Source organism: Callorhinus ursinus, unplaced genomic scaffold (genome assembly GCF_003265705.2).
Source record: "Callorhinus ursinus isolate GAN/ISIS: 27379988/994484 unplaced genomic scaffold, GSC_fseal_2.0 scaffold102, whole genome shotgun sequence".
In the NCBI taxonomy this organism is placed as follows: domain Eukaryota; kingdom Metazoa; phylum Chordata; class Mammalia; order Carnivora; family Otariidae; genus Callorhinus; species Callorhinus ursinus.
The window spans coordinates 760,762-788,565 of record NW_027397164.1 but is presented as its reverse complement, the minus strand read 5'-3'; the positions used below and the strand labels follow the sequence as shown (position 1 = coordinate 788,565).

At 42.6% G+C, this 27,804-nt stretch overlaps 1 protein-coding gene across 5 annotated transcripts in view; it reads left to right on the top strand.

Annotated features, from left to right (window-relative positions):
* The window catches only part of GPATCH8 (G-patch domain containing 8), a 119,906-nt gene extending 95,502 nt beyond the window's left edge, over positions 1–24,404 (top strand). For all 5 annotated transcript variants that reach the window (XM_025861724.2, XM_073889176.1, XM_073889174.1 and 2 more), the window contains 2 exons: positions 15,075–15,205; positions 18,257–24,404. In XM_025861724.2, the coding sequence (XP_025717509.2) occupies positions 15,075–15,205; positions 18,257–22,127 (4,002 nt within the window). In that variant the 3' untranslated portion in view covers positions 22,128–24,404. The remainder of the gene's footprint in view (positions 1–15,074; positions 15,206–18,256) is intronic.
* Positions 24,405–27,804: the final 3,400 nt, after the last annotated feature.

Here is a 27,804-nt window from a genome sequence, read left to right as displayed (position 1 = left end):
CAAATTAGAAGACTCCAGAAGAAACTTTAGGCACTAGAAGGACATTTAAAAAGGTTACATTTTTAGTTAATGAGAAGTCTCTTGAGTAAAGTTTCTATTAGGAAAAAATAAATCAGGAAAATTTAAATTCAGACTTGAACAGTGTTTATATTGCCCTTTAAAGGGAAAAAATTCTACCAAAGCAACAGATTTACAAGTTAAATCTGAGCAGAAATACAGAACTAGTGAAATTCACATTGACAGTGTGATGGACGGTAATGTTTTAGTGATGTTGCTTTCAACTTGAGAGTAGTAGTAATTGTTGCAGCTGTGGTTCATTTGAATGTGACATGTTTATTCTCCTGTGCACTTTGAGATGACCCACTTCTCTCTCCACTTTTCTCTATTGCAGTGATTTTCCACATGGGGAGATTTTGTCCTCCAGGGAACACTTAACGCTGCCTGGAGACATTTTTGAGTACTACCATTAGGAGGGTGGTGCTACTGGCATAGAGTGGGTAGAGGTCAAGGGGGTGTCTAAACATCCTACAATGCATTGGAAAATTCCTTGCAACAAAGAATTACCTTGCCCAAAATGTCAGTAGTGCTGATGTTGAGAAACCCTGTTCTGTTAGGATTACTGAAAAACTTTGAAATATATACGGTATTGTGATATCATTTGGCCTTTCCTTGGCACAAACAAATCACTATCATTTTAAGTCCCCAGTTACGTTCTAAACATTTATAAAATACTCATCTAGCTGATCCTAAATACTCATTTATTACTCTGGTTTTTTGTTTTGTTTTGTTTTTTTAATTATCATCAAAATGAAAATACAAAAGTAAGGATTTCTTATAGGGAACTGATGGACTACCTTTCCATTAATAGAGAAATATGTCTGTGATCTTTGGTTTAGAAAGAAATCTTTAGCTGGTATGATTAATGGATGTATGTGAGCTTATTTCTTCACCATGATCAAAAGCCCATCTGAAGTATTAAAAAAAGAACAGTGGTAGTATGAGTTTGTTCTGTTTGCTTTTGGTGGAGTGTTCTTTATTCGGTTGAAATGTAAGCTTTTTCATCTTTCTTTATGCTGCTCTCTTAGTGCAAATAGTAGAATCCTGAAACAATGCTAAAAATATATAAACAAGAAAATACACAGTACTAAATTTTTTATAGTTCTACTCTTCCCTGTACTTAGAATTTCTAAGGAGCCTTTAATTGCCCTTGGTACAACACAGCTAAATAATCCCTAGGAGGAGGTAGGTCCTATTTTTCATTCCTCTTTGATGGACATGAACTTACCATACAAATGGACCTACCATTTTCCAAATTCATGCTCTAAAATCATAAAGACGCCCTGTCTTGTCTTCCAGGAAGGCACACAGGATTATTATGAATCTGAGATAATAGGTAAGTACATTCAACCCTGTTTTAGTAATCCCTAGTTTGTATCTTCCATCAGATTTTCACCATTAAAAATTTCCAGAGAAATAATCTATCATGTTAGTGGTAAACTATTAGTATAGACAGGATCCTGAACACACCCTTATCTTTATTAAGCACAAATAATCTCTCAAGAAAGGGCTACATGATCACCCTCATTTGTGGTGATTTGGGAGGGTGGCTTGTTATATGCGTCTCACTACTCAGTAGTTTTTCTCAAATTTTCTAAGATTTTTGTGAAAAAAGTCATTAACTTGCAAATATTAAGACCCAGTCTGATCTGCAAAGATGAAAAAGCTCATGAGACATTTTTGCTCTTAGCAGTTTAAACCTCATTTTTTAAGGTGATAATTTCAGTACATTTTGAAGGGAAGACCTCTCCATTCCTCAAGAGATAGCCCAATCTGTGATTCCTTTTTATATAACTTAGTCCTGATAGCCTCAGTGCTTAGTAAACATTAGTATCCATCTTCTGTCCCTCTTGGCTTAATTAGTTACTTTGAAACTAAACATTTTTCCATCTCTACCTCCTCTCCTCTTTGATTATTTTGCATATCTAAAAACATGTCTAGGGCGCCTGGCTGGCTCAGTGGTTAAGCAACTGCCATTGGCTCAGGTCATGATCCTAGAGTCCCGGGATCGAGTCCCACATCGGGCTCCCTGCTCAGCGGGGAGTCTGCTTCTCCCTCTGACCCTCCTCCCTCTCATGCTCTCTGTTTCTCATTCTCTCTCTCGCAAATAAATAAAATCTTAAAAAATAAAAACATGTCTACTAGTGGATATGATCATGGGAACCATTTTCTTGAGCTTTTCATAGGACCTAAATTTCAAACTGCAAAGAGCATTCTCTTTCTCAGAGGTACATTTGTAGCAACACAATAATAGTGCCTTATTTTAATACTGTTTTTTGTTGTTATTGTTGTTTTGCTTCCTTTGGTGCCTTGTTACCTAGTCAGGGTTCTCCCAGTCTTACTCTCTTTTTATTTGTGCCACTAAGGGTCCTCCTCACCAGCCTCCAGTACCTAAACCAGAGATCCCAAATTATCCCACAGATGTATTTTGTCTGGCCTTCTTAGTATTAGATTTTTTCCCTTTAATTTTGGTTGGTTCCCAGTTTTTAAAAATGAGATTTTATATAGGGCGCCTGGGTGGCTCAGTCGGTTAAGCGACTGCCTTTGGCTCAGGTCATGATCCTGGAGTCCCAGGATCAAGTCCCACATCGGGCTCCCTGCTCAGTGGGGAGTCTGCTTCTCCCTCTGACCCTCTTCCCTCTCGTGCTCTCTGTCTCCCATTCTCTCTCTCTCAAATAAATAAAATCTTTAAATAAACAAATAAAATAAAAATGAGATTTTATATAATTCAAACTTATCTTGAAAAAATGAAATATCTAAGAACATTGGGCCTACATTTTAATGTAACAGTTGGCTAAAGCTCAGTAGTTGCTATCTCTTTAGAAAGGCATGTGCTAACTCTTCAATTAGCTGTGGTTTCCACTTTATCTTTTCTCTTACATGACCTTCTTTGACTCATTATATAAACTGTCAGATCCCTCTAGACATTTGAGTTTGTGACCCAGGCCTGTACCTTCCTTTTCTCTCCACACAGGCTTCCACCCACAGGCTTCTAATTGAAACTGGGGAAGCAGCACATTGAAAAGCTGCCTCCTTATTCCTCTTTAAGTGTTGGGTCCAACTTCTTTGCAGTTTCAGAACTATCTGCGGTAAGACTACCGTAGTTAACTAACTATCCAGTTATCAAAATCTGATACTGTAAACCAGCTTTGAGAAATTCTTTTTACTTGCAGAAAAAATCAGTGTCTTGGTCAGAGGAAAGAACACTTTCAGCCTGCCTCTTCTTTCTGCCAAAATCAGTTCAGTATTGGGGCACCTGCGTGGCTCAGTTGTTAAGCCTCTGCCTTTGGCTCAGGTCATGATCCTAGGGTCCCGGGATTGAGCCCAGTGTCAGGCTCCCTGCTCAGCGGGAGGCCTGTGTCTCCCTCACTCACTCCTGCTTGTGCTCCCTCTCGCTGTGTCTCTCTGTCAAATAAATAAGTAAATAATCTTAAAAAATAAAATCAGTTCAATATGAAACTCATTTTACGTTTTTTGAAAAAGACAAATCTCATTTAGTACCATGTCTGTTTCAACTGTAAAAGTAGTGGTTTTATGAGCTTTAAATAGCTGAACTAAAACAGAGTAAGCCTATAGTAGCGATCAGTGACTGCTCTACAGAATGGAGTCTACTGCTAATTTAGTTAACTTTGTCTAAACTGCTACAATTGCTTTTTGACTGTTACAATATCCGGTAATATATATTACCAAGGAACAGAAATTTTAGAGTTTTCCTCATTACTCAAAAATGAAATAGTTTCTTAATTGAAGTATTTTCTGAGAAATTCCTTGGTGACAGAAGGAACGATCATTTTTGGACTTCATATGGCCTTCATTCAAGTTTGAAAAACTTCATTAAATTGTCACTGTTTCCTGGTTGCATTTTGCCTCTCAAGATCTTTTACTGTATTTCATCCTCCGTATGCTTGGTACATGGGGCATTAGGACAATAAGCACATCAAAACCAGTTGGACCTTTGGCAAGCCATTAGAGATTTGAGGAAATTCAGACTGAGTTCCCCTTTTTGGTCTACTTTGATATTCAGTGCAAGGGAAACAGTAAATTTTTAAAAGGCAATTAAAAATTAAATAAAATTGAGAAATAATTCTAGGGCTAAAATAAAAAAGAAAATGAACTCTTCTAAAAGAAGTGAAACCACAGGGGCACCTGACTAGATCGGTTGGTGGAGCGTACGAATCTTTATCTTGGGGTTGTGAGTTTGAGCCTCACATTGGGTATCGAGCTTACTTTAAAAATAATAATAATTTAAGAAAAAAGAAGTGAAACCACCAAATTAGATACCAGTGAAGATATTCTACACATATCTATATCTCATGTGTTTATGAAATATGTATCCTTAGAAAACCATAAATTAATTATTGTAAAGTTGTGAAATAGATTAGGAAAACCATAAAGTATTTATGAATCCCAAAGCTTCAAAAATGTTGACTTAAATAGCATAAGGCACTTCTGAAGAGATTATGCTTAGAGAAGCAAAGCAAGTGTGAAAAGGGGAATACATTTAAGAATTTGAGCATATTACAGTTTTATTTCAATAACCTGTAGCAGGGAGATGTACCACTGTGTATGTTATTTTTCTTTGGAACTGTTCTGCTTAATATAAGAGAATTGACAGCATTTGGCCAGTCTTCCAAAAACTGAGAATGTTTTTTGCCTTTTCACTTGTTGAATCTTACTCACTACCACTGCTTTCGTTGGGAATAGTCTTACATCCAGCTATCACAATCTAGATAACCTTGGAAAACTCTGTTTCTGTTTAGGGAAACTGCTTTTGTGAGCAGGCAGGGGTAACCCTAAACAGACCCTTTGGGAACTTAGTTTGCTGGTAAACCCCATATTTTCTTCCTAGGAATTTCTGACTCTGTTAATTATCTTGGTACACATTCCAAATATGAATAAAAATGATCCTACCCTATTTATGTTCTGTAGTTTTCAGCCTGTTTTCTGCCCCTGTACGTTTATATTTATCAGAGTGATGCACTGTGGTGGAGATTCTTGCATGAGGGCTATATGTTCTATTGTAGTCTGAAAAGGTAAAGCAACCTAAGAAACAATAAGTCTGTGAGTGGCAGTCCTGAAAAGAGAGCTCTGAACTGAAATGCTGCTCTTCCATTTGCTATACCTAAACAGTTCTTAGGAATTACGCTTCTTTAAATTTTACAATGAGGGGTGCCTGGACGTCTCAGTTGGTTGGGCAGCTGCCTTCGGCTCAGGTCATGATCCCAGGGTCCTGGGATCGAGCCCTGCATCAGGCTCCCTGCTCAGCGGAAAGCCCACTTCTCCCTCTCCCTCTGCCTGTCTCTCTGCCTACTTGTTTCTCTATCTCTCTGTCAAATAAATAAAATCTTTAAAAAAAAAATTTTTACAATGAGAGCAAACCTTTGCCTCCAGATATGATCTGGAGGGCTATGTCGTTATATCTATATATATCTGTCTATCTATATAAAATATAGATATATATATATCTAATAACATGTATATTTTTTTTAAGATTTATTTATGTATTTGAGAGAACATGCGCACAGGGGTGGGGGTATGGGCAGAGGGAGAACAAGAGAGAGACCCTCAAGCAGACTCCCCACTGAGAGCAGAGCCTGACACAGAGCTTGATCCCACAACCCTGAGATCATGACCTGAGCCAAAATCAAGAGTCGGACGTCCAACCTACTGAGCCACCCGGGCACCCCATATATAGTAATATTTAAAACTCATTATCCACCAAACCACAGTGGCATACTATTTCACACCTATGAGGATGGCCAAAATTAAAGTGTTGTCTCCAACATATGTTGGAGAGGATATGAAAAAACTGGAACACTCCTACATTGCTAGTGGAGTTGTAAAATGGTATAGCCCCCCTGGGAGGCAGTTTGGCAGTTCATCAAAATCTTAAATATAGTTACCATGTGACCAGTAAATACCCAAGAGAAATGAAAATATATGTCTACACAAAAATGTGTATAAGGGGGGGCGCCTTCAGCTCAGGTCAGTATCCCAGGGTCTTGGTATTGAGCCCTGCATCGGGCTCCTTGCTTGGTAGGGAGCCTACTTCTCCCTCTCCTACTCCCCCTGCTTGTGTTCCCTCTCTCCCTGTCTCTCTCTCTCTCAAAAAATAAAAAATCTTCGGGTGCCTGGGTGGCTCAGTCATTACGCGTCTGCCTTCGGCTCAGGTCATGGTCCCAGCGCCCTCGGATCGAGCCCCACATCGGGCTCCCTGCTCCGCGGGAAGCCTCCTTCTCCCTCTCCCACTCCCCCTGTTTGTGTTCCCTCTCTCACTGTCTCTCTCTCTGTCAAATAAATAAAAATTAAAAAAAAATTTTTTTAATTAAAAACCTTTAAAAAAAAATGTGTATAAGATTGTTCATAGTATCCCGAAAGTGGAAACAGCCCATATATCATCCTTCAGGTGATGAATGGATAAACAAAATGTGGCACATCTGTACAATAGAATATTATTCAGCAATAAAAAGGAATGACTTGGGCACCTGGGTGGCTCAGATAGTTAAGTGTCTGCCTTCGGCTTAGGTCATGATCCCAGGGTCCTGGGATCGAGTCCCGCATTGGGCTCCCTGCTCCTTGGGAGCCTGCTTCTCCCTCTGCTTCTCTCTCTCTCTCTTTCTCTGTCTGTCATGAATAAATAAATAAAATCTTTAAAAAAAAAAAGGAATGACTTACTAATAAATACAGCATGCACGAACCTCGAAAATATTATGCTAAGTGAAAAAAGCCAGTCACAGACCCCCCCATATTGTATGATTTTACTTATATAAAAAGTTTAGAATACGCATATCTATTGAGAACATATATTAGGTTTCCAGGGACCAGGTAGAAAGGGGTAATGGGGAGTGACTGCTAATGAGCATGGAGCTTCTTTTGGGAGTAATGGAAATGTTCTAAAATTAGTGTTGATGGTTGCACAACTCTGAGAAACCCACTAAATTTTACAATTTAAATGGGTGAATTTTATGACATGTGAATTGTATCTTTTTTTAATTTTTTTATTATGTTAATCAGTGAATTGTATCTTAATAAAATTATTTTGAAAACCTCATTATCCAGCTTAAATTTTGGTGGTGATGATGGTGACTATATGTACATATACATATGTGTGTGTGTGAAAAAAACATGTTAAAGCAGGCACACCTGGTTCTGTAAAAATACACCATGTTTTAAGGCTTTTTGCTGAATTCCTGAACATATCAAAGCGAATATTTAACAGTATTGATTTGACATATTAATTTGTTATTTATTCACCAAATGATATTAATAGTCATTCTGTTGCAAAATAATTGGGCATAAATGGTAAGTATTGTCATAAATGACTAATCAGGACTACTCTTAGCCAGCAAAAAAGAATGTATGCCTCTCTATTTCCCTCTCATGTTTTCAGTATCTATAATCAGCATTAATAGTTTTCTCTGTTACCAAACATTTGTTTTTCTCTATTAATAACATTTATTGTCATCGCTTACTGATAAACATGTGCTAAAAGAAAGAATTTACATCTGATGTCCACTAACTTGGATTTCCTTAACATTCAACTCCAGTCTTCTTTCCCTGAGTAGTTTAGTACTGAGGCTTTCTATGTTCTTTCCTGGTCTTTTTCTTTCCTTACCACATGGTGATGTTCTGGATGGTCTCATTCAGAAGTATCAAACACTGGAGGGGGTGTAGCTCAGTGGTAGAGCATTTGACTACAGAAGTATCAAACACTGAGACTTGCATTCAGGTAACCTGTCCAAGTAATAGCTAGCATGATTACTCCACTTTGGGAAGGAAGAAGAGATTAATGTGTTGTGAAAAAGAGGAAGGAAACTAGGGAGAAGAGGTCATGGATTTGGGGTATGCAGGACTGATGATGACATAGCGGAAAGGGAGTGGTTGAGGTTCTGAAAAAGCCGAATTGGGCTCAGTGGGTGTAGTGTGCGATCTTGATCTCAGGATTGTGAGTTTGAGCACCATGTTGGGTGTAGAGATTACGTTGAAAAAAAAAAAAAAGGCTGATTATACTTAGAAAAAGAGATTGAGGTGCAAACAGTTTCTTTGCTGTTTCCTGTCATAACCAACAAATAATACATAAAGTATTTGTATTCCCTTTCCCAACAACTCATTTTAAAATTGAAACCAGTTTGATAAATGTTTATTGAGCATTTCTTTTGTGCCATAGACAATAGCATGTGCATTGCAGGGTTAGTACAAAGGAAGACTAAGCTTTGATCCCTGTTCTGGGAGAGTGGGGTTGTTTGGTGAGAGGAAGAAACCATGGATAATCTTTTAACCCTAAAGAGACAAAATCAGATTTTCTCTTTAGAGGTGAGTAAATATTAGAACATGGGATTTGTAGTGGCAATAGGAAATACTCTCTATTTTCTGATGTCTGAAATTCCCTTCATCTGGAAATAATAGCCTATTTTTTTTAATTGTGATAATAGGTTTAAAATACTTGAGAAGGGGGCGCCTGGGTGGCTCAGTGGTTAAGCGTCTGCCTTCGGCTCAGGTCATAATCCCAGGGTCCTGGGATCGAGCCCCGCATCAGGCTCCCTGCTCAGCGGGAAGCCTGCTTCTCCCTCTCCCACTCCCCCTGCTTGTGTTCCTGCTTTCGTTATCTCTCTCTGTCAAATAAATAAAATCTTTTAAAAAAAATAAAATATTTGAGAAAGATAATAGATGTATTCCTAGATTATACTCAATCAAATATAAAAAAAAACTTACAGCATCAGTTTTTGTTACAAAAGAATAAAAAAAGATGCAAAAAATATTTTATTAATTCAGACCCATATTTTGTTGTTAAGGAAAATTATGTGCAGATGTATCTTTGTATCATTCATTCCCAGGTCAGACACAGTGCCACTCCATGCTATTCATACTCCACATTGTTGATAATGTGGGCAAATTTATCACCCACATTAAAAACCTGATAAGATTTACCAGATTCTCATTTCTCTGGTTTAATTTTTTCAGAGTTGGACATGGAGCAAGAGTTTGTGCCTGGAGTAGACATTTTGCTGCCCACACAGTGCTGTGTAGGCTGTGTTTTAAGAACTGGAATGTCATTTACATTGAAGTGGTCTTTAGTCCGAAGAGCCATAGTTATGTAGTTGGGTATTTCAAGTGCTGGATTTTTGTTAAGGTCTGTCTCCCCCTGTATTGGTCTTTTGGGAAATTTAATGGAAACCCCAGCTGCCATGTGATTGAGAATCAGTGAGAAATGGCCATTTTGTTTTGTGCTATAAATGTATACTTTTTTGGAAACATGCTATTGGTTTTTCAGACCAGGATCTTCAAACCCTTTCATTTTGAATGGTGTTCAGTCTCCCTTTTCCTTGAATGAAATACTGTCCAGCTAAAAATGTGTTACATGGCTTAAATATTTATTAATAAGCATTAATAGTTCAGTGAAGAAGCAAAGTTATTAACAACACTTCAGAAAGCATACTTTATAATTTTTGGAGATAAGGTCATAGTTGCTTTGGAGTTACCTTAAATGATTAATTATATCCACTCAGATCAGTCTGTGTCCCAGTTTGGATTCTAACTTGAATTTTTATGTATGAAATGAAATTTGCTCAGCCTTTCAAAACTCTTTGGGTTAATGACATATCGATAATATTTGGTCTCCTACATGAGCCATATCTCTGACAGGCAGGTATTCTGTATTCTCCTCTCTTCTCACCTTGAAGAAGTTATCTGAAGTTGTGTTCCTCTTTAGAATTTAAGAGGAAAGTAAAAGTGTAGGACACAGAGAATTTCATATGAACATTCAGTTGCAAATGAGCAACTGAATTTTATTTTGGAATAAAATAGCCAACTTTGGAAAACCTGATTCTGAATTAGGGACTTTTACCTTTACAAAAATTACTTTTTATATAGGAATTGAGAACTTTCTGATTCATATCTTTTTTTTTTTTCCTCTTTGGCCTAATTCTTTATTTATTTATTTATTTTTTTTTAAGCTTTCTTAGCTTTTTTTTTTTTAAGATTTTATTTATTTATTTGAGAGAGAGAGAATGAGAGACAGAGAGCACGAGAGGGAAGAGGGTCAGAGGGAGAAGCAGACTCCCTGCTGAGCAGGGAGCCCGATGTGGGACTCGATCCCGGGACTCCAGGATCATGACCTGAGCCGAAGGCAGTCGCTTAACCGACTGAGCCACCCAGGCGCCCCTTTTTATTTATTTTTTAATGTAATCTCTAGGGGTGCCTGGGTGACTCAGTCAGCTAGGCAATCTGACTCTTGATTTTGGCTCAGGTCTTGATCTCAGGGTTGTGAAATCGAGCCCCATGTCAGGCTCCACGCACAGCGTACTAGCCTGCTTAAGATTCTCTCTCCCTCTCCCCCTCTTTTATTTCTCTCTCTAATAAAAATAGTAATAAAGTAATCTCTGCACCCACCATGGGGCTCGAACTCATGACCACAAGATCAAGAGGGGCATGCTCTACTGACTGAATCAGCTAGGCGCCCCTGGCCTAATTTTGTCCAGAAGTAAGGGGCTTAATTAACATTTTAGGCTTTTTAATTCTCTAAAGAATGAGACTTGTTGGGGCGCCTGGGTGGCTCAGTCGTTGGGCGTCTGCCTTCGGCTCAGGTCATGATCCCGGGGTCCTGGGATCAAGCCCCACATCAGGCTCCCTGCTCAGCGGGAAGCCTGCTTCTCCCTCTCCCACTCCCCCTGCTTGTGTTCCTGCTCTCGCTCTCTCTGTCAAATAAATAAAAATCTTAAAAAAAAAAAAAAAAAAAAGAATGAGACTTGTTGGGGTACCTGGGTGGCTCAGTTGTTAGGCATCTGCCTTCAGCTCAGGTCATGATCCTGGAGTGCTGGGATCAAGCCCCGCGTTGGGCTCCCTGCTCAGTGGAGAGCCTGCTTCTCCCTCTGCCTGCCGTTTCCCCTGCTCATGCTCTCTCTCTCTCTCTCTCACTCTATCTCAAATAAATAAAATATTTTTTAAAAAAAGAAGAATGAGACTTATTTACTGGTTGAGAGTAATAGCTACGAAGACCATGTATATTATATTAACTTGACAATATCCCTAGTAGAGTTATGAAAATATTTCATATCATTTGGTTAAGCGTTCGACTCTTGATTTCAGCTCAGGTTATGAAATCAGGGTTTTGAGATCAAGCCCTGCCTCGGGCTCTGCAATGGGTGTGGTGCCTAGTTAAGATTCTCTCTCCCTCTCTAAAAAAAAAGAAAATATTTCATATCAAATTTTCTACAAATGGTAAAAAAAGTTATTTGGGGGAAAATCAAGGATCCAGTGTTTAAGCCAAATTATTCACCAGGCATTTACCACTTTCTGTAGACTTACTACTGTTCCATGCACGTTAGGGTTGATTACAAATGTCAGCTGAGCCTCATGTTGAGTGTAGAGATTACTTAAAAAATTTAAATTTAGGGGCGCCTGGGTGGCTCAGTCATTAAGCGTCTGCCTTCGGCTCAGGTCATGATCCCAGGGTCCTGAGATCCAGCCCCGCATCGGGCTCCCTGCTTGGCAGGAAGCCTGCTGCTCCCTCCCACTCCCCCTGTTTCTGTTCCCTCTCTCGCTGTGTCTCTCTGTCAAATAAATAAAATCTTTAAAAAAAAAAAAAATTTAAATTTAGGGCACCTTGTGGCTCAGATGGTTAAGCGTCTGCCTTTGGCTCAGGTCATGATCCCAGGGTTCTGGGATCGAGCCCCACATCGGGCTCCTGGCTCAGCGAGGAGCCTGCTTCTCCCTCTCCCTCTGCCTCTCTCCCTGCTCATGCTTTCTCTCTCTCTCTCTCTCTCTCTCTCCCTCTCTCTGTATCTCTGTGTCTCAAATGAATAAATAAAATCTTTTTCAAAAATTTTAAAAAGTGGGGGCTCTGGGGCTTCTCTCACTCCCCCTGCTTGTGTTCCCTCTCTCGCTCTCTGCCAAAAAATAAAATCTTTAAAAAAAAAAAGTGGGGGCTCAGCTCTGTTGGTAGAGCATGGGACTCTTGATCTCGGGGTTCTGAGTTCAAGCCCCACATAGGATGTAGAGATTACTTTAAAAATAAATAAAAATAAAATTTAAAGAGATCAGCTACAGTCTGTGCCCCAAATAAAAAGGGAAAGACAATATTGAACAGTTTTGACATACAAAGTGCTTTATATTTATTTTGACACTTAAACTCATAAATCTATTGCCAGAATGGCTCTTTTTTTCTAATGGGGGAACTGGAGCTTAGAGAGATGAAATCACTTGGCTGGCGATTAATGAATTTGAACACAAGTCTTTCTGACTCTGAAACTACACACAGACTGCCTTTCTGAAGAGCAGGAATAAGTATAGTCGGTGCAAAGTTTGGTGGTTGCTAGATGAGTGCTTGACAAAGTGCTAGGACAATTCAGAAAGAAGAAACGTTTATGAGGTTTGAGTAGAGACTTTGTGAGGGGAATTTAGTTTGACCTTGGAATTAGGAATCCATTTTTATCATCAAAATGCCCTCATCTGAGAGAAAGACCTCAAACATACATTCTGAGTTTGGGAGAGTTGCCAAGCCCCATCTCTAAGGTTTGGGTTAGAATTCTGGGGTTCCCAGTTTTACATTGAGACCCCAGACTTTAAAGTGTGTAAAGGTGGGGCGCCTGGCTGGTAGAGCATGTGACTCGATCTCGGGGTTGTGAATTTGAATCCCACGTTGGGTGTTTAGATTACTTAAAAATAGAATATTTTAAAAAATAATAAATAAAGTTTGTGAAGGTGATTTAAGAATGTTTGCTACACCCCATATAGGTGTATAGCTTTGCCTAGAATGGGGCTGCAACTCGGATTTGTTTTACTGATATCATCCCATTTTCTTCCCTATCTCCAGTTATGTTGTGGTAGGAATTTGAGATAGGGCATCTTCAGGATGATGTGGACATAGGTTTATTCCTTCAACTTCAAGGTTGCACCAAGTGGTTGCTGAATGATTGGAAAGTCGAACCTGTGTCTGACTTAGCCTGGAAACTCCAGGCTTTGATAAAATGCTCATTCTTTTAAACAGCGTCCTTTAAGGGTAACCCTTTCGGGTCCTCTCCCTCAAGAGCTTTGTACTATGACTTTTCTGTTGCTCAATAAACCTTGCTTTGCTACCCTCCAAAAATAATAATAATAAACAGTGTCCTTTAGTTTGCGAAATAACACCTAAAAGTAATGAAATATTTGTAAGAAGGAAGGAAATAATGAGCCTCAGGGAGATTTTGCAGGCCTATGGGGTGGCTAGAGAGAAGATGGCAGATATGAGGAAAAACATGTTATATTTAAATTTTGGCCAGAAAACTTGGTAAATGTTTGGCATAGAAAAAAACTAGGTTTGTAGCCTGAAATAATCATCTAATAGTCCTGACAGGCTCTTTCTGCCTCATTCTCCTTGAAAGGAGGAAATTGGAATTTGTATTTGTTCAAAATAGTTGATTCAACATCTTGAAGTGGTTTTTAAAAAGTCCAAAATTGTGGATAGCTGGCTTTAGTAAAATATTTTGCCGACTGTTGGTTACTTGAACGTTCCTAAAATAAGGTAAATGAAAATAAGATAGACTGTTTTTAGGTAGCAGTGGTCTTTCCTAAAGTTCTGTTAACTATCTTTCCTGAATGCAGATAGGTCTATTTATCTAGGAGAGATTATTACTGTGTCAGTCTATGTGTATGTACACTTATATGTGTTGTACAGGTGCTTCCCTTTCAGAGTTGATGGCTTTGTCCCTGATTGTTCAGTATAATAGTTTGCAGATTCACTAAGAGAGCCTGTGTAGTAATGCTTGCTTTATTTTTTTTTTCTCTTCCACTCTTGTTTTATTTTTACTTTTTTTTTTCTTTGTGATGTGACATTTTCAGCTGATGTATTGAAAGCAAATCCTTCTAATTTGGGAGCCCAGATCACAAGAGTGAGTTTTTCTACTAGTGTCTTTAGCTGTATATCTTTTTTTGTGTGTGTCTTTTCACCCTTTTCCCCCCTCCCAATTCAAAAGTATTCAAAACACATTTCATAAATGTTAGATAAGAAAATTCCTCTGTCTGTTGAACATCATGCCTTTCCACAAAGCAATGTCCACTTTATATTGGGTCAAATTCCTTTTCCTAATGCTATTATAAAAACGTAGGCTAATGTATGTTTTGTTTTGGTTTGTTTTCTATATTATCTAGTGTGTTGGAAATAATTTTAGTTCTGTCTTCATTGCAGATATGTCTGGACTTTGTCACCAGTGTGTCATAGCACTGTTCTTTTTTGGTTGTTGTTTTGTTTTGTTTTAAGGAAAATTATATAGTAGTTTCTGAGAATGAAAAACCCATTCTTTTATCAGGATTTTAAGTAATAAATTCTTTGACTTAACCTCTATTCTCCCTTCTCATCCCCTGGATGTTCCTCTCAGGGCCATGAAGGAATGAAAGAGCTATACATATTACTCTCTCATTTCAGCAGACTGACCAGCTGCAAGTGGTCAGACTGGTGAGCTCTGAACATGCGAGCATTGGAAGATGGTTTGTTTGATAGTCACAGGAAAACTGTTCACGCTGAAAAGAAATCATAACACCTTTTTATGGTGAAATAAAAGTTTTCTATTTGTTATTTTGATTCAAATAACCTCCCATGTAAGCTGTACATTGCTTTTTAAGGTCTTACACCTGGGTAATTTTTTGTACTAGCCTAACCCCTTTCTGTTCTCTTTGGCTTGTGTTATTACAGTTTATCTCATGTTCTGTTTGTCTAGTTTTGCATCCTGGAGGAGCAGGTGATTAAATAGTCCCTTTTCTTTCCTCCTAGTGTTCTAAGATTTGCTTGTTGCTTCTGAAATCATTTAATTTTGCCCCATAAAGCAAATGGTACGCTGTCCTAATTAGAAATGCAAGTACTCCAAGTGTTTTATCCAAAGTAATCAGCCATTGTGTTTTCAGTTACTGTAAGACTATAACAGTGTGTTCTATGCTAGCAGTGTAACCACTGATTGAAGTGTAAATATTCTAAAGGCCTTGTTTTCAGGACCCCCAAGTTATTCCAAATCACCCACCCTCTATTCCCTTTTTTTTTGTTACCCTAGAGATTGAAAGATCTTAAGCAGAGAGAGTTTGCTCGAAATGTCTCTTCAAGATCCCGCAAAGATGAGAAGAAACAGGAAAAAGCCCTTCGGCGGCTCCATGAATTGGCAGAGCAAAGGAAACAAGCTGAATGGTGAGGATATTTTCTCTCAGACGGTTCTACAGATAGTTTTAATCCTTAAATTTAAGAATTATAATCCTTATTAGGAAATCTTTCAAACTGAAAGCCTATCTGTTATTACAGTATAATATACTGATTTTATGAATATGCACTTCTGAGTTCATATCCCATCTGTGTGACTTTAGCTATATCTAAGTTCTATGCCTCGGTGTCCTTATCTGTAAGATGGGAGATGATAATAACAATTTACTTCTTGCAGTCGTTTTGAGGAGTGATTATCTTTACATCAGAAGTGCCTTAGGGGCTCCTGGGTGGCTCAGTTGTTAAGCATCTACCTTCGGCTCAGGTCATGATCCCAGGGTCCTAGGATCGAGCCCCACATCAGGCTCCATGCTCTGTGGGAAGCCTGCTTCTCCCTCTCCCACTCCCCCTGCTTGTGTTCCCTCTCTCGCTGTATCTCTCTGTCAAATAAATAAATCTTAAAAAAAAAATAAAAAGCGTCTTATAAAAGAGTGCCATAGAAGATGCTCAGTAAATCAATAAATTATACAAATATTATTGTTCCCATTCTCCAACCTGTGTTTTATAGAAAAGCACATATATTACAGTGTTCTATTTTATAACTAAACAGTACTGGGGCAGAAACTCAAGTGTTATAACTGCCTTTTAAGTACTATACAATCCGTACTAATCACTGAAAACTAGGGAATTCTATCCATTTATTTCTCTGCAGGTTCCTGCGTTCTTGAGTGTTCTTTTTAATCTTCCTTCATGATTCTTGATGATTATCAATTTGGGGGCTGGTATTTAGCCTTAGGTGGAATTTACCCCACCTAGGGCTGAATTTCTAAGCAACTAGACTTTGGGGACCCAGTCTTTGAGCATCTGAGGATTCATGAGGTATGTGCCTCGATCAGAAAGACTTAGGCCCCCATGTTTGTTTTTAATGGCTGGCCAGGACCAAAGGAAGGAACTGGTTATAGTGGAAAGAGAAACTATGATTGTGGCTTTCAAAAGTTCACAGCCAAGTTGGGGCCACAGTTTCCAAGTTCCTGGACTTACTTAAGTTCATTTTTGTCTCAGGATCCTTTTTTTTTACTTATTTACTTCTCTAGCATTTTGGAGGAAGAAGGAAGGGAGAGAACACATAGTATGAGTTTTGAAACAGAAGTAACCAGTGAGCTCTAATGTTGAGTTAAGCTGCCTGTAAACTGGTTCTGATTCCTTCTTTGGCAGCTTTTTATATCATAACACATTCCTCTTGAGCATTTTGCAAGGGTACCTCTTCTAAAAGTATATACCAGGTCACCTTTTTTGAAGATTTTTATTTATTTATTGAGAGAGAGAATGATAGAGAGCATGAGAGGGAGGAGGGTCAGAGGGAGAAGCAGACTCCCTGCTGAGCAGGGAGCCCAATGCAGGATTTGATCCCGGGACTCCAGGATCATGACCTGAGCTGAAGGCAGTTCGCTTAACCAACTTAGCCACCCAGGCGCCCCTGGGACATATTTTAATACATGTTTTTCTTCAGAGGTGACTTGTAGTTCTCAGTTTTATAAGTAAGCAGTTAAAAGATGACCAAGTAATCTCTTGGGAGAAGAAAAGGTTTTGACCCATCATCAGGTATTTCATTGTCCCAGAATTAATGCATGACCTCATAGTAAGTGTTACTAAAGCAATTAATGTGGCAAAGACTAAGCAAAAGAACAAAATAAGATCTGTTTTTCTTCAATTTGAGGGTCTATTTGCCGTGGGGTAGGTTTTGTGACACAGTGTCTCTTGCTGTCTAAATCTTTTGGGTTTCTATCTTCCATTAGCAAGAGTCTAGATAGCAAGGGATACCACATTATCCAAATATATTTAGTCTCTGAGTTTAGGACAGCTAGTAGCTAGGGATCAGATAAAAAGGCTTCATCCAAACAGATACCTAATTCTCCTCACTTCTTGAATTTGGCTTGAAAAATATGTCAAGTGGATAGTCCACACACTGAAAAAATTTCAGACATGAAATGAGTTTAAAACACTGGCTTTGAGGCTCCTCCATGCTCCTGTTTCAAGCTGGGAAAGCTTTTGAAGCATGATCATTATACAGAAGGCCCAGAAATTACCACAAAACCAAAGCAAATGCTTTGATGTGGTGCCCAAGAAATAGGCACTGACTCTTAGTTTTTGAAATAGACATACTAACCACAGACTACCATGGAGTAGCACAGTGGAGGTTTCTGAGTATGTTAAACTCAGAAAATAATCCACTTTTTTTTTTTAAAGATTTTATTTATTTATTTGACAGAGTGAGAGAGGGAACACAAGCAGGGGGAGTGGGAGAAGGAGAAGCAGCCTCTCTGCTAAGCAGGGAGCCTGATGTGGGGCTTGATCCCAGGACCCTGGGATCATGACCTGAGCCGAAGACAGACGCTTAATGACTTAGCCACCCAGGTGCCCCGAAAATATCCACATTTTAAAAAATAAAATTTAAAATATGGAGGGAATTAGAGGGTTGTGTTTTTTTTTTAGCTGAGTGAAATACAACCTTTGTGAATAGATGTTCAACCATATGTTTGATGGCATTCTGATGGGTAGGATGTTTCAGTAAGAAAGAAGAACAGGGGTGCCTGGCTGGCTCAGTTGGAAGAGCACGCAACGCTTGATCCTCATGGTCGTGAGTTCAAGCCCTACGTTGGGCATAGAGATTACTTAAAAATAAGTAAATAAATAAACTTAAAAAACAAAACAGTATGGGTCACCTTTACTAGGTGGTGACAAAAGAGTATTTGAACTGTGTGATATAGCTTCACTTTTTAAATTTTAGACGCTTAGGAAGAAATAGTAGTAACTGGCTGGTGCTGGGAATACAGCTAATTAGTAGGTGAACAAAATGAGACTTTGCCTAAACTCGCAGAGCAAGTTCTCTTTTTAGCACAGGGCTAGGAAACGACCACCACTTAGTGTCTTTGAGGCCTACCTACAATGAATGATGGAACATAAGAGAGAAGTGTTCTATAAGAAGTATGAAATGTACCCCTAAACTTTTTTTGTTTTTCATTTTTCTAAACCATTGTGTAGTGCACCTGGAAGTGGCCCCATGTTCAGGCCAACCACGGTGGCTGTAGACGAAGAAGGTGGAGATGATGATAAAGATGAATCAGCTACAAGCAGTGGTACAAGCACTGCTGCCTCTTGTGGTCCGGGGTCTGAGTTCTCCACAGATAAAGGAGGCCCTTTCACTGCGGTACAGATCTCTAATACCCCTGGACTGGCACAGGCCCCTGGCTTAGCCTCCCAAGGCATCAGCTTCGGCATTAAGAATAATCTAGGGACTCCACTGCAGAAATTGGGAGTGTCGTTTTCCTTTGCCAAGAAGGCTCCTGTCAAACTCGAATCAATAGCATCCGTTTTCAAGGATCATGCAGAGGAAGGGGCCTCTGAAGATGGAACGAAAGCTGATGAGAAGGGTTCTGACCAAGGACTGCAGAAGATGGGAGACTCTGACGGTAACAGTAATCTTGATGGTAAAAAAGAAGATGAAGACCCTCAGGATGGAGGGTCCCTTTCCTCAACATTATCTAAGTTAAAAAGAATGAAGCGAGAAGAAGGAGCTGGAGCTGTAGAGCCAGAGTATTACCACTACATTCCCCCAGCGCACTGCAAAGTAAAACCAAATTTCCCCTTCCTACTCTTTATGAGAGCCAGTGAACAAATGGAAGGTGATACTAGTATACACCCAAAGAATGCCCTAGAGAGCAAAAACAGTTCTCCCAAGCCTAAAGGCTGTATCAAGGTGGCAGCAAGCCAAGGAGCAGAGAAGACCGTTGATGAAGTCTCCGAGCAACAGACGGAAACCAGTGTCACAGAGCCCTCAGAGCCTGGAAGCAAAGCTGAGACAAAGAAGGCCTCAGGAGGAGATGTAAATGAGCAGAATGTAGAGAGTCCAAGTCGGAAGGTTTCAGAGAACCAAATGTGTGAGTCTGACCCTTCTAAAGAAACCTCTCAGATCACCCCAGCAGGGAAAGAAAGCCAGGAGGGGCCCAAACATCCTACTGGTCCCTTCTTTCCGGTCTTGAGCAAAGATGAAAGCACTGCCCTCCAGTGGCCATCAGAACTCTTAATTTTTACCAAGGCAGAACCCTCCATTTCATACAGTTGTAACCCTTTATACTTTGACTTCAAACTTTCAAGGAACAAAGATGCCAGAGCTAAAGGGACGGAAAAACCAAAGGATATAGGAGGCTCCTCAAAGGACCATCTCCAAGGCCTTGATGCTGGTGAGCCAAATAAAAGCAAGGAGGGGGGAGAGAATGTCGAACATTCCTCAGGAGGCAGAATGGATGCACCGGCTTCAGGGTCGAACAAGCCGGAACCTGGGGGCAGCCATGGGTCAGAGACAGAGGACACAGGGAGGAGCCTTCCCAGCAAGAAAGAACGATCTGGGAAGTCCCACCGACACAAAAAGAAAAAGAAGCACAAAAAATCAAGCAAACACAAACGGAAACACAAGGCGGACCCAGAAGAGAAAAGCTCTAAGACAGAATCTGGGGAGAAGTCTAAGAAGCGCAAGAAACGAAAACGAAAGAAGAATAAGTCCTCAGCTCCAGCAGATTCTGAACGGGGACCCAAACCAGAACCCCCTGGGAGTGGTAGCCCTGCCCCGCCCAGGCGGCGGCGGCGAGCTCAAGAGGCTTCCCAGCGGCGGCCCCTGCCGGCCGAAGAAGGGGGCAGTGGCAGGAAGGATGAGGGAGGGGGCGGGGGCGACCCCCAGGATCACGGTGGCAGGAAGCACAGAGGGGAGCCTCTGACTTCATCCTGCCAGCGAAGGGCTAGCGCCAAGCGGAGCAGCCGGGCCAGCCACCGGAGCCGCCCCAGCAGCGGGGAGGAGGACAGTGATGCTGCTTCGCCGCACCGGCCGCACCCAAAGTCTCCGTCCCAGTACAGCGAGGAGGAGGAAGAGGAAGAAGACTCGGGCAGCGAGCATTCCCGGAGCCGCTCCCTCTCGGCCCGGCGCCATTCCTCACACCGGTCCTCCCGGCGCTCTTACTCAAGCAGCTCGGACGCTTCCTCAGACCGGAGCTGCTACAGCCGACAGCGCAGCTACTCTGACGACAGCTACAGTGACTACAGCGACCGGTCTCGAAGGCACTCCAAGCGTTCCCATGACTCCGACGACTCCGACTACGCCGGCTCCAAGCACCGGTCCAAACGGCACAAATACTCGTCCTCAGACGACGACTATAGCCTCAGCTGCAGCGCGTCCCGAAGCCGCTCCCGGAGTCACAGCAGGGGGCGCTCGCGGTCGCGGGGCCGCTGCCGCAGCAGCAGTTGCAGCCGCAGCCGGAGCCAGCGCAGAAGCCGCAGCACCACGGCCCACAGCTGGCAGCGGAGCCGAAGCTACAGCCGAGACCGCAGCCGCAGCACCAGGAGCCCTTCCCAGAGGTCGGGTTCCAGGAAGGGCTCCTGGGGTCACGAAAGCCCCGAGGAGAGGCGTTCCGGCCGTCGAGACTTCATCCGCTCAAAAATCTACCGCTCCCAGTCTCCCCACTATTTCCGAGCAGGCCGGGGGGAAGGTCCTGGCAAGAAGGAGGATGGCAGAGGAGACGATGGCAAAGGGACGGGCCCACCCTCCCAGAACAGCAGTGTTGGCGCAGGACGGGGGTCAGAAGGTGACTGCAGCCCCGAAGACAAGAACTCCGTCACTGCCAAGCTGCTACTGGAGAAGATCCAGTCAAGGAAAGTGGAGAGGAAAGCCAGTGTGAGTGAGGAGGTGCTGGCCACCCCTAATAAAGCCGGGCTCAAGCTCAAGGACCCCCCGCAAGGTTACTTTGGGCCGAAGCTCCCCCCATCTCTTGGCAATAAGCCTGTCCTTCCGCTGATAGGGAAGCTCCCAGCTACCCGAAAGCCCAACACCAAGAAATGTGAAGAGTCTGGCTTAGAAAGGGGGGAAGAGCAAGAACAGTCAGAGACAGAAGAAGGGCCTCCCGGGAGTAGTGATGCCCCATTTGGACATCAGTTCCCTTCCGAGGAAACAGCTGGCCCCTTATCAGACCCACCCCCAGAAGAGCCAAAGTCTGAAGAAGCTACTGCTGATCACCCTGTGGCTCCACTAGGCACCCCAGTGCACTCTGACTGTTATCCTGGGGACCCCGCCGTCTCCCATAACTACCTCCCTGACCCCAGCGACGGGGACACCCTAGAGTCCTTGGATAGTGGCAGTCAGCCCGGCCCTGTGGAATCCAGCTTGCTGCCTATTGCGCCAGACCTTGAGCACTTCCCCAGTTACGCACCTCCCAGTGGGGATCCTAGTATTGAGTCGGCTGATGGGGCTGAGGATGCTTCCCTGGCCCCCCTGGAGAGCCAGCCCATCACCTTCACCCCCGAGGAGATGGAGAAGTACAGCAAGCTCCAGCAGGCCGCACAGCAACACATCCAGCAGCAGCTTCTGGCCAAGCAAGTAAAGGCCTTTCCAGCCTCGGCTGCCCTGGCCCCAGCCGCTCCAGCCCTGCAGCCCATCCACATTCAGCAGCCAGCCACAGCCTCTGCCACCTCGATCACAACTGTTCAGCATGCCATCTTGCAACATCATGCGGCAGCAGCTGCCGCTGCCATTGGAATTCACCCCCATCCTCATCCCCAGCCACTCGCCCAAGTACATCATATTCCCCAGCCCCACCTGACCCCCATTTCCTTGTCCCACCTCACTCACTCAATCATCCCTGGCCACCCAGCCACCTTTCTCGCTAGCCATCCCATCCATATCATTCCCGCCTCAGCCATCCATCCTGGGCCCTTCACCTTCCATCCTGTCCCACACGCTGCCCTCTACCCTACCCTGCTTGCTCCACGGCCTGCTGCGGCAGCTGCCACCGCCCTCCACCTCCACCCGCTACTTCACCCCATTTTCTCAGGTCAGGACCTGCAGCACCCGCCTAGCCATGGCACATGAGTTGGGGGATGGAAGCCCAGGAAGGGCCAGGGAAGGTGACCTGTGTATCTTCCCTCGGGGGTATTGAGCCATTAATACCAGCAAGTACGAGCTGGGATGGGCAGTGTCTGACGGCCAAAGAATCAAGTTTTGGCTAGCAGGGGTGATTTTAGATTTGAGGTTTGCTTTGGGTTTTACTATCAGGGATTTTTTTTTCCCCCCTTTCCCCCTTTCTGTTTGTCCCTTCCTCTCCTGTGTTTCCAAGCTAGGGAACACCAGTAAGTGCTCCTCACCCCTCTGCAGCAACATCTCCAAACTGTCGAGTTTGGATACTCCTCTCCTCCCTCTCTCTACTTCTTATCCTCTGCTCTTCCCTTCTGTAAATTGTAAGACATTTTCTTCCTCTCTGGCCGGCGGTTTGTCCATCTGGTCCTGCCCCCTCAGTGTCTTTGACCATCCCTTGGTGACCTTCTTGCTATCCCGGGTGAGGTGGAAAGGGAGTCTGACCTGGATCCAGATGCTACTCAGGCTGTATTCAGTCCACTTCCCACACAGAGCCACACGCTTGGCCCTGTTGCCCTCATGTCCCTCATCCCAGAAGAGGTATCTGCATATCCCAGAAGAGAAGATCCTATCATGAATAGAAGCTCTGCGGAACATAAAGTCGCCCGTGTGCTTCCCCAGAGAGGAGCTCATGTGTCTGAAGGGTGTATTTTCTTCTGTCATGTTGATGTTTCCTTCTTAATTTATAGGATTTTTTTTAAATGTAAAAAATTGCACTGAACTCTATAAACGTAAATGCTGCTTTTTGTAGCTCATATTAAAAAAGGTTCCATATTTGTAGTATACTGCAATAATATTTTTTACATCCGGCTCTTTAAGTGATCCTTGTTCTGGTGGCTTTGTGTAAATATGTTTGCCCTAGTTGAATTAAGAAACTTTAAAGGTTATAAAATGAAAACAAAAAATAAAGTATCTGTTTTCTGCTAGATGCAAAAAATGACTAAGCATGTATATTTTATCAAGCTCATGTATTTTTTGAAGTTATGAACTATAAAAATGTTAAAACAAAAAAAAGGAACATTGTTTAACATTTTTTGCTGGGACAAAACGTTTAGTTCATTTGCAGTAAGTGGTGCCCCCAGCACTGGGATTTTTGAACTAATGGGCAGCAGTCAGCTGGGGGTGTCAGAGGGATCCTCAGTTACAACATTTCCCATCATCTGTTATACAGAGAAGCAGGAGGGCCCACAGAGGAGGAAGGAGAGATTCGAGAGCTTTATTCTCTGGAAGCAGTGAGATTCAGAGTGATTTTCCGGGGGGTTTCCTGGGTGCCTTGTTCCAGGCAGTCCATTTGCCTTCCTAGTACTTAGCCCCCTCTGACAATTTTTTTTTTTTTAATGTGCCTTTTGGGATGGCTAGAAACTGAAGTAGAAGTAGACTTGAGGATGATAGAGTTGGGACAGTGTCTTCCTTCTCATGTGGGGAGGTGAGCACAGTTATAGATACTGCAGATTCTTTTGCTTCACAGTTTCCACGCCTTCTGCCCAGCTTAGTTTAAGCAGTGAAGATTTTTTTTCCCTCTTCTCCCATGACACCTACCAGAGGAAGTACCACCTCAGTCCCTCTTCCTCCTCTTGCCTTTCACCTGGGCTCTCAGACCGAATTAACATACTGACCCAATTATGTTGCAGGTCTCATCTTCGGTGTAGTTAGCATTTCCCTACCTATTCCTGTGGCTAGAATTGGTTGGGTGGTCACTGGACAGGAAGAAGCAAACCCTATTTACTTGGGCCAAGGCTCTATGTTCTGCCTTTCTTCCCAGATTCCCAAAAGAAAAAGGGGTTTGAGTTTATGAGAAGCAAGTGCTGGGCTAACAAGGCTCTTGAGTGAGCCTCCTGCCTGTTCAGTGCTCCTCATCTGATTCAGAAGCATCACTTTTGATAGCTAGCACTGGAAAAGTGAAATCATCTGTTTGAAGTGAAGGGACTCATTTTTCTTTGCTTTCAGCCCATGTAAATATTTAAATAATACAGTATTAACATTTTTGTGCTGCTTCCCATTAGCTTGTAGATTGAGCCATACTCTGGCTGCCTCTCTACCTTCCTGGGGGCAGTTTTCTTTAACTTTCAGAATAGTGATTTTAAAACTTAAAAAAAAAAAAAAAGGAAAAACAAAATAACCTATCCTTACTTACAAGCATTACAGATTGTATTTAACTTTATCACATATGATAGAGATATATATGCTGTAAAATTAGGGAAAGGAACTTTCTAATAAACCAATGATTTGTGGAAACTTGGCAGTCTGTCGTGATTGTTGCCCCATCCATTCAAGCTGGGAAGGGATGGAGTTAACGGGTTACAAATAACATTTTGTGAAGTGACCAAGGGATAGATTCTTGTGCACGAGTTGCTTATGATGTTTGGAATTGAGCTTCTCAAGACAGGCTGCCCAAGTAGAGGGGAGGAATTGTGCTGTAGAAGGAAATAATCGTGCTTTTCTTTCAGTCTTAGGTGGATGTCTTGGAATGTGACCTCCTTTCTTCCACTCTCCCGCAAGAATTTTCTTCTGTGTCTACTTTTTTCCTCAGTTTAGATATATATATAATCTGTGTGGTAGAATGTACGGCACGTAGGTGCTCACTAAATGGGTTTGGAATTTCTAGCTTCGACTTTTAGGATTTGGGATGAACTCTGGTACAAGTCATCTGCCTGGCCTTTGCCTTCCAGATGGAGTTTTGTATACCCGACCAGTCTTCAGTTATTCTCCTTAACCTTTTAGTACTACACTGCATTGCGTGAGAGCTACCTGCTAAAAGGAAATGTGCTCTAATTGTTAGAGCCTCTATCTACTCTTCTGTTTCAAAAAGAAATCACAAAAACAAAGTTTAGCATCCAAAGCTAACCATAGATTTACAGTGATAAGGTTTCTTCTCTCCCTCAGCCTTTCAGGAAGGAGTAGTACAATGTCTCTTTCTTTCCTGTTCTCTCATACAGCTCCCTTGACGAAAGAAGCTGTTCAATTTGAACCTTGGGTTGGATGCTGAGATCTGCCTATTTTCCTAAAATAGCAAAATCCCTGCCCAGAAAGAAGGCATGTTAGGAAATGAAAGTGACTTTCTGAGCAGGCAGGGTGCAGTGAAAGAGGCGGACTGGCCTGTAGAGAGTGCTGTTAGGGGGGCGTGTGCAGGTGTTTTGATTCCAGTAAGGGTTCTTTCAACTACCTGCTTCAGCCACCTGTGCTGGCAACACGGACATGCTCCCTCTTCTACACCCTTGATGACTAAATCGGGCTTTGTCAACCATTTCCATTATTTGCCAGAAATACCTTCACCTCCCCTTTATCAGCTCATGTCTGAATTACTGCAGCATTTTCCTGTCTGGGCTCACCAGGATCTAATTCCCTATCCCATGTAAGCTTACTGGCTTTTCAGAATCTGGGTGTGATTCATTTTATATTTACTGCTTCTCAGTAAAACTAAGCTCGGAGAGGACGAGAACTGATTCTTACACTTCCTTTTTTTTTTTTAAGTCCCTTAAGAGTGTTTTACAGAGTTGAACACATAGTAAACATTTTGACTATATATTTATGAACAAAAAAATACTAACTGAGGACTAAAAGACTTAGCAAGGAAGCATCAAAGATGTTAAAGGATTTTTATATATCCTCCACATCACCTAGCTCAGTGCCACATAGAAATTCAATAATTATTTTTTTTTAATTTTTTTAAGATTTTACTTATTTGACAGGGAGGAAGAGAGCAAGCACAAGCAGGGGGAGTGGCAGAGGGAGAGGGAGAAGCAGGCTTTCTGCTGAGCAGGGAGCCCAACACTCGGGGCTCGATCCCAGAACCCTGGGATCATGACCTGAGCCGAGGGCAGACGCTTAACCGCCTGAGCCACCTAGGTGCTCCAGAAATTCAATGATAAGCGATTTAATGAAGCTTTAATAAAACTTAGGATTCATTGAGGAATTCTAGGACTCAGGGTTGATGGGATAGGAAAGTGGGAGCAATGTATCAACACTCCTCTGCCTACTCTCTCAGAAGGGAGATCAACCCAGCTCTGGCTCCAAAGGAACACCCGTGAGAAACTGAACTCTCGAATACCAAACTTTCTCGCTTCCCAAACCTGATCCTTCTAATTCCAATTTTAGCTGATGGTACCACTGTCCTACCAGCCAGCCAGGCATCAAAGCTTTGAATTACTTTGACACTTCCCTACCACATCCAGTCACTAATCTAGTAAGGGATAGGATTTTGAGCTGTGTGCTGAAGTGGTGAATTAGGGGAACGGAGGAGCTGAACGGACTCCGCGATGGCACAGGATAGCTGGGCAGGGGGCGCCTGGGTGGCTCAGTCGGTTAGGTGGCCGCCTTCGGCTCAGGTCATGATCCTGGGGTCCTGGGATCGAGCCCCGTTTTGGGCTCCCTGCTTAACGGGGAGCCTGCTTCTCCCTTTGCCTCTGCTGGCTCTTGCTCTCAAAACCTTTAAAAAAAAAAAAAAGAGGGGCGCCTGGGTGGCTCAGATGGTTAAGCGTCTGCCTTCAGCTCAGGTCATGGTCCCAGGGTCCTGGGATCGAGCCCCACATTGGGCTACCTGCTCAGCGGGAAGCCTGCTTCTCCCTCTCCCACTCCCCCTGCTTGTGTTCCCTCTCTCGCTGTGTCTCTCTCTGTCAAATAAATAAATTTTAAAAATCTTAAAAAAAAAAAAAAGATAGCTGGGCAGGATAAGATGGTGGTTAAGTTCGGTTAGAAAATAAAGAGTAAAAGGAGGATGTGGCGGTCTTCCTTTACCCTGAGCAGATCTCTTGAATTTCCTTCCTGAGAACCTGCTTTTTTGGGGAAGACCTGCAGTGCCAATAAGACTTGGCACTCCTCTTGTCATCCAGAGACAATTACCGTGCCTTTCTGCTCAAAACTATTCTCGTTCCACTGTGACTCCGTGTTTGCATCTTCCATCCTCAGTGCATGCTCCCATTCAGTCCGTCTGTCAGCAATACCTACTAGGTGTTGGGCTCTTGGCTAGACCCTGGGGCCACAGAAAGGAGCCTTGCTCTGAAGGGAGTCATGGACACAATCATGTCCATGAATGGACCATGACTAAACAGTGTGATCAGTGCTGTGCCCACGTGTCAACTCCGGAGTGCCAGCCTGAGGAATTGAGGGAGGCTTCCCCTAGGCAATGACCCCACTAGAATCAAGTCTTGAGTGGACAAGAGCTCTGTCACCCAAGAAAGAGTGAGGGTCTGCCTTCAACTGAACCACTGGTATATAGTCCCAGAGCCTGTGAACCAGAATACCCTGGACTCCACTGTATCCCCACTTCCTTTCCCCTTCACCCCTTCACCAGCACCAGCTGCGTTGCTGTGGCCACACTAAGACTCGGCCTGAGATGGAGGGAGAGTGAAGCAGCTTGCTACACCAATATGGGTGACCAAGACCCTGGAAGGAGGAAGTGGGTAAGTGCCTTATCCAAAAGGATATAGCAGCCTCAAGTCTTATCAGGGGAGAGCAGCTTCCTTCCTCCTTCCTCCACGTCTGACCAAGTCACAGTGGGCCACAGCAATGCAGGCAGCTGTGAGGTGGGGACGAAGAGCTGTAAAACGGCTAGAGTGGAGGTGTACGGACCAGTTCATGGTTATGCTACCCCAAGCAGAAAAGAACGGTGGCTTAAGACTAGCATGGTGGGAGTGGA